Source organism: Danio rerio, chromosome 7, assembly GCF_049306965.1.
Source record: "Danio rerio strain Tuebingen ecotype United States chromosome 7, GRCz12tu, whole genome shotgun sequence".
NCBI lineage: Eukaryota > Metazoa > Chordata > Actinopteri > Cypriniformes > Danionidae > Danio > Danio rerio.
Window position 1 is genome coordinate 54,045,564 of NC_133182.1, and position 12,677 is coordinate 54,058,240.

At 34.9% G+C, this 12,677-nt stretch overlaps 1 protein-coding gene across 1 annotated transcript in view; it reads right to left on the minus strand.

Annotated features, from left to right (window-relative positions):
• The window catches only part of cgnl1 (cingulin-like 1), a 73,782-nt gene that overhangs the window by 24,100 nt on the left and 37,005 nt on the right, over positions 1-12,677 (minus strand). The window contains exons 9-12 of the mRNA XM_003198999.7: positions 7,598-7,804; positions 5,903-6,007; positions 5,310-5,462; positions 4,996-5,166 (exon numbers count right to left, since the gene is read on the minus strand). Coding sequence (XP_003199047.2) covers positions 4,996-5,166; positions 5,310-5,462; positions 5,903-6,007; positions 7,598-7,804 — 636 coding nt within the window. The remainder of the gene's footprint in view (positions 1-4,995; positions 5,167-5,309; positions 5,463-5,902; positions 6,008-7,597; positions 7,805-12,677) is intronic.

The following is a 12,677-nucleotide window of genomic DNA, read 5'->3' on the forward strand; positions in this document are numbered from 1 at the left end:
CAGCTTGAACCAATCTGGCCATTCTCCTCTGACCTCAAGGCATTTGCGCTCACAGAACTGCCGCTCACTGCATATTTTCTCTTTTTCAGACCATTCTCTGTAAACCCTAGAGATAGTTGTGCGTCCCAGTAGATCAGCCGTTTTTAAAAATACTAAGAGCAGCCTACCTGGCACCAACAACCATGCCATGTTCAAAGGCACTTAAATGTCCTTTCTTTCCCATTCTGATGCTTGGTTTTAACTGCAGCAGATCGTTTTGACCATGTCTACATGCCTAAATGCATTGAGCTGCTGCCATGTGAATGGCTGATGAGAAATTTGTTGGACAGGTGTCCCTAATAAAGTGGCCGGTGAGTGTAGATTCTATTTAACACAAACTTCATTTAGACCTTTGATTAAAAGTCATTTAGACTAAAATCTGGTCCAAAAAAGTTTATTTAAATTAATTTTTTTAATGTCACATAAGTATATTGTGGCCTTTTTTCTGAATTTTGCTACGTCTCATACACAGCCATGTCCATACAGCTTTCAAAGTATACCCAACTACAGGAGAGGGCAGATGGAGGAGTTTGACATGTTCTCAAGTTTGACATACACAATAGTGTATGTGAAGAGTTCTGCACAAACAGAAAAGTGTGCACAGGCAGTGTGCATGGATGTCCATGAAAACTGTGCCACAGAGACAGTGTGCAAAATACAGATAGCTGAAATACGCATTGGGCTTTACAGTGAGTCAGTGAGCAGAGAAAGTGGGCCAGATTACACTCTTGTTTTCAGCTCATAAAGTGTTAATGAGGTGGGGGGGTTGGGTCCAGACCTCACTATTCCACAGGTCCTCATTCACAGGGTGACCAATACCAGCCGATTCCCATATCAAACAATAACATTCCTCAAATGCCATAGTGCTGACAGGGTTAAAAACACATAACAGCAGAGGTCAGGGGTCAGTCCCACTCAGGGCTGTTGAGTACATAAACTGAAAGGTTAAACCGGGACTTTAAATAAGATCTGGAATGATTGAAAAATCTGATCTGCCAAAAGAATGTCGACCGATGATTAATGCAAGCGAAGAACATTCCGGAGGTTTAACTCTGAGCTGATATGATGATTTTCATCTCCACTGAGAGGAACATCAGCCAAATAACATGGAAGTTATGCAAAATCTGTTAAACATGGCATCTGATGAAGTTTACACTGAAATACAAATCCGCTGACTGTTATGCTTCTTCACAAACATGTGGCAGTTGTTTTAAAGAAAAGCAAGCTTCACTTTGGTTAGATATTTCTCCCATATTTACATGACTTTTTGGTGCTGTTGGACAAATAGAGCACAAAGTCTGAGCATAAGGGCTAAAACACTAGAGAGTAAACACAGCTGAGCCTGTCAATGTTTAGTTTGGATGATCTTACTAATAAAATGCTAAATAAAAATGCTAAATACCAGGTTCCACCACCTGTTCTTCATTCTAAAACTAACAACTATAAGTTTTTTTTTCTAAAGAATTAGCTCCCCAAAAAGAATATTTTCTTCACTCATACTGTTCCAAACCTATAAAAAAAAGTGCATCTTAAAACACAAATTTAGTTAATCACTGTATGGCTGCAAAACATATAGTTTGAGCATCAATCAATATCACATTGCAGGATTTTGATCATTTATTAAAAATTATGAGATATATAATCAAAACTTATATTAACAATTATATAATGATGACCATATCATTTCATGTTTTATTGTTAAATTTCTGTATCTACTGCTAGACTCTACAAAAACCATAAAGCACTGTTTGTTTGACTTTCATCTTTGCTCTGTTGCATTTATATTTGCTTGTAATTCATTATAATTCATGCAGATGCAGTGCTTAGAAAAAGACTTGAGCATCCCAGTCCATCTAAAAAATTAAATCTTTTCAAATAGAGCTATTCAATTTATCTGGTGAAATTATTTTAGTTTTTCTTAATTGCTTTGACTCAATTTTTGATTGAATTTTTTACTTTTTAGAACAAAAAGTTTAGATCTCTGAACAATTCGCTTATTGTTCACTTCAGAGTGGCATTTCTTATTGATTTAAGCAAATTGCAAAAGCTGTGGCGAACGTGTGCAAACAGTAAGTACAATTGTCGGTAATTTGGACAAAAGCTAATTGCATATGACTTGTTGATCAAATCTGATGGGTCGATTCTCAAACTCTTCACAACTTTTCACTAATTTTTCCATCACACTTAAAACTGATTATTCAGTTATCAAACATTTGATGACACGTTTACATCATAAATATCTGATACTGACATTGTTTGTAACGTCTGTTAAACTGGTAAATGACCTCTAGTTGCAATACAATTTGCGTTATCTATTTATCATATACCAAACTATCTATATATATATATTTATACGCACACACAATAACTACATTTAAAACTCTGAAGTGCAGCAACATGCAGAGTATAATCTCTGGCAAGGCCAACAGGAGCGACAGAATGTCCACAAAGTGTTATTTTTTTCATGGAAGATATTTTGTAGCTTTTTGTGTATTTGTGGTAACATAAGAAATATGAAAAATACAATACAGTAATTGGACAAGCAAGACTGCACTTGTGACACATGATACATTTGTACAAAAATAAATGTACTGTATAAATACAAATACAGTTCATATATCTTTTTCTCTGTACTCTTCTTAACAAATATCAGATTTGTTTTAAACCGTATTTTCCATGGTTGCCTGTCATCATAAATAAACAACTAATCAATAAAAGCTTTGTGGCTTACACAGTGACAAATACTCTTTATATTTTGGTGGTCCTGGTCAAATTTTTGACACAATAACTAGGTTTTAAAGAATTAATGAAATGTTTTGGGGAGTATGCAGCCCCAATCCTTTACACTTTGAAAAAATTAACAGCATTTTAGTTTGGTCACAGAAGCTCAAACATGCTTGCTTGTCGTGCAACAACCAGCTTCTCTATATGGTTGAGCTTCTGTTTACAATCCCTGATCGAAACATACGTCAACAAATGTCTACATGAAATCTGTTCATTATGTAATGCAGTTGCGTGCTGTCAGAAGGCTTAAAAAGATTAAAGGCACAGTCATTTTCATTTTTTGAGGGCATTATGTATGTATGTATGTATTTATGTACAGTTGAAATCAGAATTATTAGCCCTCTTCACTTTTTTTTCTTCTTTTTAAAATAATTTCCAAATGATGTTTAACAGAGCAAGGAAATTTTCACAGTATGTCTGATAATATTTTTTTCTTCTGGGAAAAGTATTGTTTGTTTAATTTTGGCTAGAATAAAAACAGTTTTTAATTTTTCAAACACCATTTTAGTGACAAATTTATTAGCTCCTTTGAGCTATATTTTTTCTCTATAGTCTACAGAACAAACCATAATAATACAATAACTTTCCTTATTACCCTAACCTGCCTAGTTAACATAATTAACCTAGTTAAGCCTTTAAATGTCACTTTAAGCTGTATAGAAGTGTCTTGAAAAATATCTAGTCATCAGGGCAAAGATAAAATTAAATCAGTTATTAGAAATGAGTTATTAAAACTATTATGTTTTGAAATGTGTTGAAAAAATCTTCTCTCCGGTAAACAGAAATTGGGAAAAAAAATAAACAACCGGTCTAATAATTTAGGGGGGCTAATAATTCTGACTTCAACTGTATGTATGTACCGTATGTATGTATGTATTCTCAACAAACGTGTCTGAGTGTGTATTCATGGGAGTTGTTATCATCCTTTAAATCCAGACTCCAGCAGAAATCATGTTCATGAATGAAGTATTAATTATTATCATAGTTTGAAGCTAAATAATGTTGAAAGTGGTCATAGAAAAACAAAACAGTTGAAGTTGTTGCTGATAAGAGTGATTCAGAACTGAAAACAGTGAAGCTGTTTTATTACATCAATGTCATTTAATACATTTCAAGACTCTGTTATCATGCTGCTCTGTGCAGTCTTATAAAATTCACAACACATCAAAAGCATCTTTGGTGTTTCCCCTGTTTTGTATGTCATTAGTATTGTGATACAGGACAGGGCCTTACTAGTTAAAACACTTAGATTCTAGATTGGAACATTCTTTGAACAATTTGGGATAATCTAAGAACATTCTGTGAGTCAGCAAAAACATAACAATGTTCTAGTGGGTTTTGGATATTTTAATGAAAAAATCTTAACATATCACTCAAATCAAATGGATTAACTTTTTCTTCTCTTTATATCCGTTGGAAAGACTTTTAGGTGAATGGACTTTCAAAGGAGAGACATACATCTCTCAGATTTCATTTGTGTTCAGAAGATGAACAAAAGTCTAATTGGTTACAATTAAAATTTTCATTTTATGGTGATATTCATGGATATTATATAAACAATCATTTTGTATTTGCTTTAGAACCGATTTCTGTTAAAGCAATAAAGACAGTGACAATACATAAGAAACTACTGATTTTTAAGAGCTCAAGTTTTTAAAATGGACTCCAGACCTTAAAATATAGGTATATTTTTTCTTTCTCTTTATTATTGTAGTTGTGGCTCAGTAAAATTAGTAAATTACTGGATTTCAGGAAGTGATCTGCTTTGTTTTTTAAAGTCCATGTGAAATGAAAATGTATAATGTTTATTTTGTTAGTGCACATTGTTATTCTTTAGATGGACGATAAATCTGTGCAAGTTAATGCACTGAAGAAAATGTCTGTTTTGGTAATTTTCTATCAAAGTCACACCATTTGCTTGACCATTTGGAGCAGCAGTCCTTCACTTTTGCCAGTTTGACAGCTTCAGTCACAATATTCTTTACCAAACACTTCTGACGGATAATTTGCTATAAGTAAATGATGCATAAAAAGAAAGCCCTGCCACCAACTCAGTATTCTGTTTCAGCTCAAAGTACATCAACATACTATAACAAAAATCTCAGCAACTTCTAGTTTACGCTGATTTTAACATGCAAAACTTTGCTAATATAAAGATCTTCCTTCACCCACCTCTTCCTGAAGCGTCTTAGCAGTGAGGCGTGATTTCTCTAGCTCTAAGCCTCCCTCTCTCAGCTGTTTCTGCAGCTCTGCCATCTCTCTTCGGTTCTTTTCTTTATACATGTCTATCTGCTCCTGGAGCTCCTGAGTTGAGCTCTGTGACGCCTCCACAATGTCATTCATCTACACAGACACAGAAAACCCATTAAAACAACCAGCAGGACAAAGCAAAACTAAGTTGTGTGCTTCTCAATGAATGCAAACGAAAAAGCATAGACTAAAATCTTATTTTTTAGATGTTTAAGTTTATCTCAGGTCTTTCTCACCTCCCGCTGGAGTTTCTCCACAGTGCGGTCCAGTAGCCTCCTCTCATCTTCAATCTCGTTCTTGGTGTTTTTGAACTGCTCTTTCTGACTCTTCTCCTCCTTCAGTCGCTCTTGCAGCTCGTGGTGCTCTTGAGTCATTTTGGTCAAGTTTCTCTAGTGATGGGAAAGTGGTTATTTAACACAAAACATGACTATCCTTAGGTCAACTATTGAAATAGTGATGCTACCCTGATTAATTGTGATTAAGATAATTCGGGACCTCAATGAAACAACATATACACTTCAAAAGATTTTAAAGAATTTAGTTTCACTTATAAATTAACCTATTACACTACTGTAAATACAAAAAAGTCATGAAATATTTACACTGTACATCAAATAAATTCACCTTTGCCATGACAGAAATAAAATACATTGTAAATAAAATGGAATATGTCATATAAATGTAATCATTTTTCAAAATAATGCAATTTTACTGCATTTTTCACATCTAAATTCAATCTTGGTGAGCTTAAGAAACTCAGATAACTAATATAACTCATCCAAGAATGATTTCATGCAATCTTAGCTCCAGCCCAGCAATGGGTTCTCACCTGCACATCCTCTAGGCGAGTGCTCAAAGCACGGTTTGCACGGGTCATTTCCTCTTCCTGTTCTCTGACCTCAGCGAGAGACTCCTCCAACTGTCTATTCTCGTTCTAGTTGCAAACAAACACATTACAGATGTTTTACAGATCTCTGTGTCTAGACTTAGATTAAGCCAGAGCAAGAGTTAATGGAGACTCTGTGCTGATGAAATTCCAGACAAGACAATCCTAATCTCCGTCTGGGAAATGGTCTCATGTTGATGCCACCATTAGAACATCATTTAAAATATAGTGGCAGAAGATTTCTTGTAGTTACAGTATGCGCGATGGCTGAGAGAGATCAAAACTGCTGCGAGTTAAGAAAATGCATACATTGCTCTGCATATACGTGTACACCCCTCACAAATCTCTATTTTAAATAGGAAATATTTATGCAATATTATATTTGTGCATATACATTAGATTAGTCAGTACTGAAGCCAAATCTGGAGCTTATCTAACAAAATAACTTACCATAACGGTCCAAAAACTAGTACAGCCAAATGTGTATGTTATAGAAAAATATTAAATACAAATTTTAAAGAGGAAGAATCAAGAGAAGCAAACAAATAGAAAAATTTAGTTGAAATTTTGTAGGTTGTAATTTTTTTTTGGAATATTTTGCTTGAATTCATTTGTATTATCTTTCCGTTTCTAAATAGGTTTGGTGATTAAAATGTTATTTTTCATACAGTAAACATCCATCATTTTCTGATCAGTGATATGCATCTGAACAGTCTCTGGGTCATTGCATGTAACCATTTTGGACATTTTCTTGGACACTTTTAATGCTTTCAAACTGTTTGCTGCCATGTGAAGTTCCTTGAGGTAGTTCATTATGATGCGATTTACCTTCTATGTGTGATTTGATTGGACAAGAATTACAGGACTGATTTTTCTAATTCCCATAGAGAAGAAAGTACAGATACAGCACTCAAAATGTACTCAAGGGAAAGTAAAAGTACACATTTTTAAAACTACTTACAAAATTACTGAGAAAAACTACTCAATTACAGTAACTTGAGTATTTGTAATTAGTTACTTTACACCACTGCAGACATCCGTTTTCAATGACTTTTCCAAAACTTTGTAGGTTTTTCTGTTTTACCAGGCCTGGAAAATGTCATGGTTTTCCATGACTGTATGAACCCTGTTTACCTTACCTTAGCATAAATCATTTAATAAGATTTATGCAACCATTAACATCTCCTTTGGGGGGGAAAAATCATTTTGATCATTTTAATTTTGATAATAAGTTTAATAATATTCCTATTTAAAGTTTGATCTTTTTGTAGTTACACCACAGACTAAGATTGACAGAAATAAAAAAGTGCTATTTTCTACAGTAGCATGTTGACATGTCTAGGAACTATAATCTAACTCCAGCATAATAATCAAGAAACTTTGCTGCCATACCATGGCTGTAGCAGGCATAATGATATTACAAAAAAAATCAAGCAAAATTAGCAAAACATTGTTATTTTTTACTTAATGGTCTAATAAAATTAAATGATTTATGTTTAAGTTTAGGGGACTTGTAAAATGAGCCTATTTTCAATAAAATCCTTTAATTCAGAGATCTCTCTGCCACTGCTGTTAGGGGTATTAAAAATGTAAGATTTTTTTCTCCCCACAATCAAACAAATGGAAATCTGTAGGCACCTCTAGTCTACTGGCTCTCTCCCCCAGCCGGCTCTCCTGCAGTTTGGCTTCATCAATAATGCGGTTGAGTTTGGCCACTTCGTTCTCCAGCTCCTGTGCCCTCTTGCGCAGTCTCTCAATCTCCTGAGACAGACGGCTTGTCTGGCTCTCAGAAACCTTTCGTGCTGCTTCCACTTCCTCTTTCTCCTTATTGGCTGTAACATGGTTCTGGAGAGAAAACAAAACAGAAGGACATTATGGATGAACCTGCAAACCCACAGAATTTATTGTTTATTACTGCTGTTGTAATGAAATACTTTTTTGCAATGGCTCACATTGGCCATGTGCACAATTCATTCATTCATTTCTTCAGCTTAGTCCCTTTATTCATCAAGGGTTGCCACAACGGAATGAACCGCTAACTTACCCAACTTATGTTTTACACAGCAGATGCCCTTCCAGGAACAACCCAGTTCTGGGCAACACCCTTACACTCTCACATTCACTCTCACATTCACACAACACCCAATTTAGTTTATTCAATTCACCTATAGCATATGTATTTGAGCTTGTGGAGGAAACTGGAGCACATGGAGGAAACCCACACCAACATGGGGAGAACATGCAAACTCCACACAGAAATGCCAACTGGCCCAGCCAGGACTCGAACCAGCGACCTTCTTGCTGTGAGTCGACAGTGCTAACCACTGAGCCACCATGTCCCTTCATGCACAATTCAAAATTAATTAACAGTGAATTATTTTTTTAGGATTCTTTAACAAATAGAAAAATCTAAAGATCAGCATTTATCTGAAATAAAAAAAATCTTTATAACATTATACACTACTATTAAAAAGCTTAAAATCAGACACCTTTTTTTCTTTAAAAAATTATACTTTTTTGACAAGGATGCGGTTTAATTTGATCAAAAGTGACAATAAAGACATTTGTAATGTCACAAAAAATTTCTATTTCAGATAAATTCAGATAAGCTTTCCATTGAATTCAACTTTCAACAAAACATAAAAAATATTTGGAATATCTTAAAGGGCGCCTAATTTACCCATTTTTCAAGATTTAAGAGAAGTCTTTTGTGTCTCCAAAATGTTTGTAAAGTTTCAGCTCAAAACACCTATTAGATTATTTATTATATATATGTTCTGCTCTAAACACACTGTAGCTGTTTTTAAGTTGCGTTTGCCTTTAATTCTGGTTCTCCCCGCCAAACTGTTCCCACGTGTCTGTCAGAGTGCATCTCCGTCTCCTGCAGTGTCAGATAAACAGCACAGTGACAGAAATGAAAGAAGCAGATCTCACGTAACGCTTGTGAGAAATACTACAGTAAGAACTTTACCAATGATTATTGTGATTTATGTATTGTGTTTATGTTTTGAGTTAATTCAAGCCTTTCTGCAAAGATGAGTCACACACAATGTCATTACAAATTTCATGCGCACAGACAGCGAACACACACACAGCGTGCGTGTTTGACTGTGCAGTTTTTGCACATCAAATGTGACAGGATACAGGTTAATATCCTCTGCTATATGGATATCCGTTATGTTAATGTACAAAATATACCTGATCTAACATGCGCACACTGGGATTGAAGCGCCTTCTTTTATAAATGTAATGACATGCAGCTGTGGTGATTAATTACAGCCATTTTACCATATTTAACTTACTTTATCACAAACATGCACTGTTTTAAAAACATGTTAAACTTGTAAAACTCATTCTTGATCACATTTGATGAAGATTGGTGATCACAAAGAGCTGTACAGGTTACTATGAAGACATGTTAATAAACGACTTTCAATCAATTCGGTGATCAGGAAAACTGCACTCCTACGTCACGTTTGTGGTGGGCCTCAAAATGGGCGGGATTTGGATCCTATTTTAATATCAGGAAACTTTAAAAAAAGAACCTTATTGTGTTTATATAATACGACTGTGGACAAACTATACTTGCACACACAGTTCTGTCTAAACAGCTTACAAAAAGATGATTTTCATAGGTGCCCTTTAGGATAACAAGACTGGAGATGGGAATATAAATATAAAAATATATAATATAATAATAATAATAAAAAAAACATTTCTGGGCCAAATAAATGAAGATTTGGTTGGTACTGTTTTTAAAACCTTTGGACCAGTGGTATCTAAGCTTTTTGTGGTGACAACCGATAAGAAAAACATTATCCTCAAAAAATACACAATGATTAAAAAAACATCTTAAAATTTAGACTCTAGTAGTAATAAAGTAAACGAACTATTACAACAGAATGAGTCTCTTCGAAAAAGTGAGTCTGGGGATAGAAGCCTCTGACCTTTGACACTCTTTTAAATTATGCAGACCCATATAAAAAAAATAAACTAAATCCCAACAAACAGTGCTGAGGTTAAAGTGAATGACCCGGTGCAGTTTATTAGCACCTTCTACTCAGAGTCAGCTAAGCATGTCTCCTTCAGTTTCTCAGTGACTCAACCTGACACATTACACCATTTCCTGATTCCTTAAGCCTCCTGACGAGTTATGGGTTCAGCAGGCATCTCTAAACGTGAACGAATTCCTTAATTAGGCTGTGCTCTGTTGGTGGCGGCTTCTTTGTCTGGTTTAGGCTTTTGCTCAGCCGGAGTACACAACACTCTGCGTTCTCCTTCGCCAAGTTTTATGAATAAGCGAGACTGTCCTGTAGAGCTGCTGTATGTGTAAAACGCATTGTGCCATTCCAGACTCATTTTGAAAGTGGACAAGGTCACCTAAAACGACTCCTAACAAACGAGACAGATGTCATACAATGAAGGACTCTTTATCCTGTTGATGACAGCTCAAAGATTACACACAACAGAACTGGAAGAGCAGGTAGAGTGTTTGCTATGCACGAGAGAATGACAACCAACTGGTTTAACCATCCACCATGCGCAACTGTAGACAAAGACCATACATGAATTATAGCTGAACAAAAAGGCAAGTGTAATTGGTGTAATTTTAAAATGATAGTTCACCAAAATAAATTATATTTACTCACTATTTATCCTCCTCAAATGGTTCAAATCTTTATGAGTTCCTTTCTTCTGTTGATCTCAAAAGAAGATATTTTAAAGAACACTGAAAACTTTAAACCATTGACTTCCATAATAGGACAAATAAATACTATTAAAGTCAATGGTTACAGGTTTCCAACATTTTTCAAAATATCTTCTTTCGAGTTCAACAGAAGAAAGGAACTCATAAAGATCTGAAACAAGCATGAGTAAATGACAACAGACGTATCATTTTAGTGAACTATCCCTTTAAGTAGTTTACCTTTTGCATATGAAGAGTTTAGAAGGAAAAGCCTAAAAATGTCATCTTAAATGTTCTAAAATTAGTATTTATGATTAGCCTATATTTGCGCTCATTTTTGTCTCTTTAAAGGCAATGAAAATAACCTAATCTTTGCCACAAAAGTGAAAATATTGTACATACATACAGGAGCCTGAGAAAAATGCTAATTTCAGAAAATCACTTCAGACAGCACTTAGAAGCTTTTAAACCAGAACAACTCTTGTACAGTATACGTTATACTTTTTTATTATAAATTTTTAAAAAATTTTGTTTTAAGTTTAAAAAAAAGTGCAACTGAGCTTTAAGTAGAATTCAATAATTACTAATAAAATATAATTATAGTATTTAATATTATTACTTTATAGATAAAACACCAATAAATTTAAATGTTGTCACCGTAATGGGGTGTGTTTTTACATTTTTTTATGTGTGTTTGTGTGTACACTGCCTGACAAAAGTTGTGTCGTCTTTGCAGGTTTTGGGAATAACAAAAAATAACTTGACTTCTAGTTGATCATTTGGTATCAGAAGCGGTTTATATGTGAGGCAAAGACCTCTAGATTATACTTATATCAAAATAAAAAATGATCAGGTCTTGATTTTAATGATTTAATTAGGACAGTAAGGTTTCTAAGAGTTTTCTTAGACAAAAGTTTTGTCTCTTAACAGAAATAATTTACAGTATAGAATAGAATATAAAGTCATGGTGCAGTGGAAAATGAATGAATATTGTATGACTCCCATGAGCTTGGAGGACTGCATCCATACATTTCTGCAATGACTCAGATCATTTATTAATAAAGTCATCTGGAATGGCAAAGACAGCATTCCTGCAGGACTCCCAGAGTTCATCAAGATTCGTTGGATTCATCTTCAATGCCTCCTCCTTCATCTTACCCCAGACATGCTCAATAATGTTCATATTTGGTGATAGGGCAGGCCAATCCTAGAACACCTTGACCTTCTTTGCTTTCAGGAACTTCAATGTGAAGGCTGAAATATGAGAAGGAGCAAAATCCTGCTGAAGGATTTGCCCTCTCCTGTGTTTGTAATGTAATGGGCAGCACAAGTGTCTTGATACCTCAGGCTGTTGATGTTGCCATCCACTCTGCACATCTCTCGCACGCCCCCATACTGAATGCAACACCAACCCATGATATTTCCTTCACCAAACTTGACTGATTTCTATGAGAATCTTTGGTTCATGCGGGTTCCAGTAAGTTTTCTGCAGTATTTGTGATGATTGGGATGCAGTTCAACATATGATTCATCTGAAAAATCTACCTCTGGCACTTTTCCAAATGATCACCTAGAAGTCAAGTTATTATTTGTTTCTCTTACAACTGGGATCGATGACAAGACTTTTGTCACTCACTCAGTGAGTCAGGTACTGTAGAAGTATGTTGCTGCTTAATTAAAATTGTCGTTTGTCGTTTTTCTTATTTTTAGCATGCCTTTTTTGCAGATTAAGTTTTACATTTGTACATGAATTGAGATGAGTAACTACTTGTAATACAATAGCAAACTAAAAAAAACTGTCTTCTGTCTGATAAATGTGACCTGCAGTTGCAAATGTGCTTTTAAAAATTGTACAGAAGTAAATATCTTCAGGGTTACAAATATCCTGCGACCGGTAATAGACGCCTGATTGTTTAGATAGTGGCTGAAATACCTGTTGATTAATGGAGCAAAATTGCAACAGCATACCTTGTGATCAGCAAAAATGTGGATGGCAAGACACAACTCTATGTGTGTGTGTGGTGATCATGT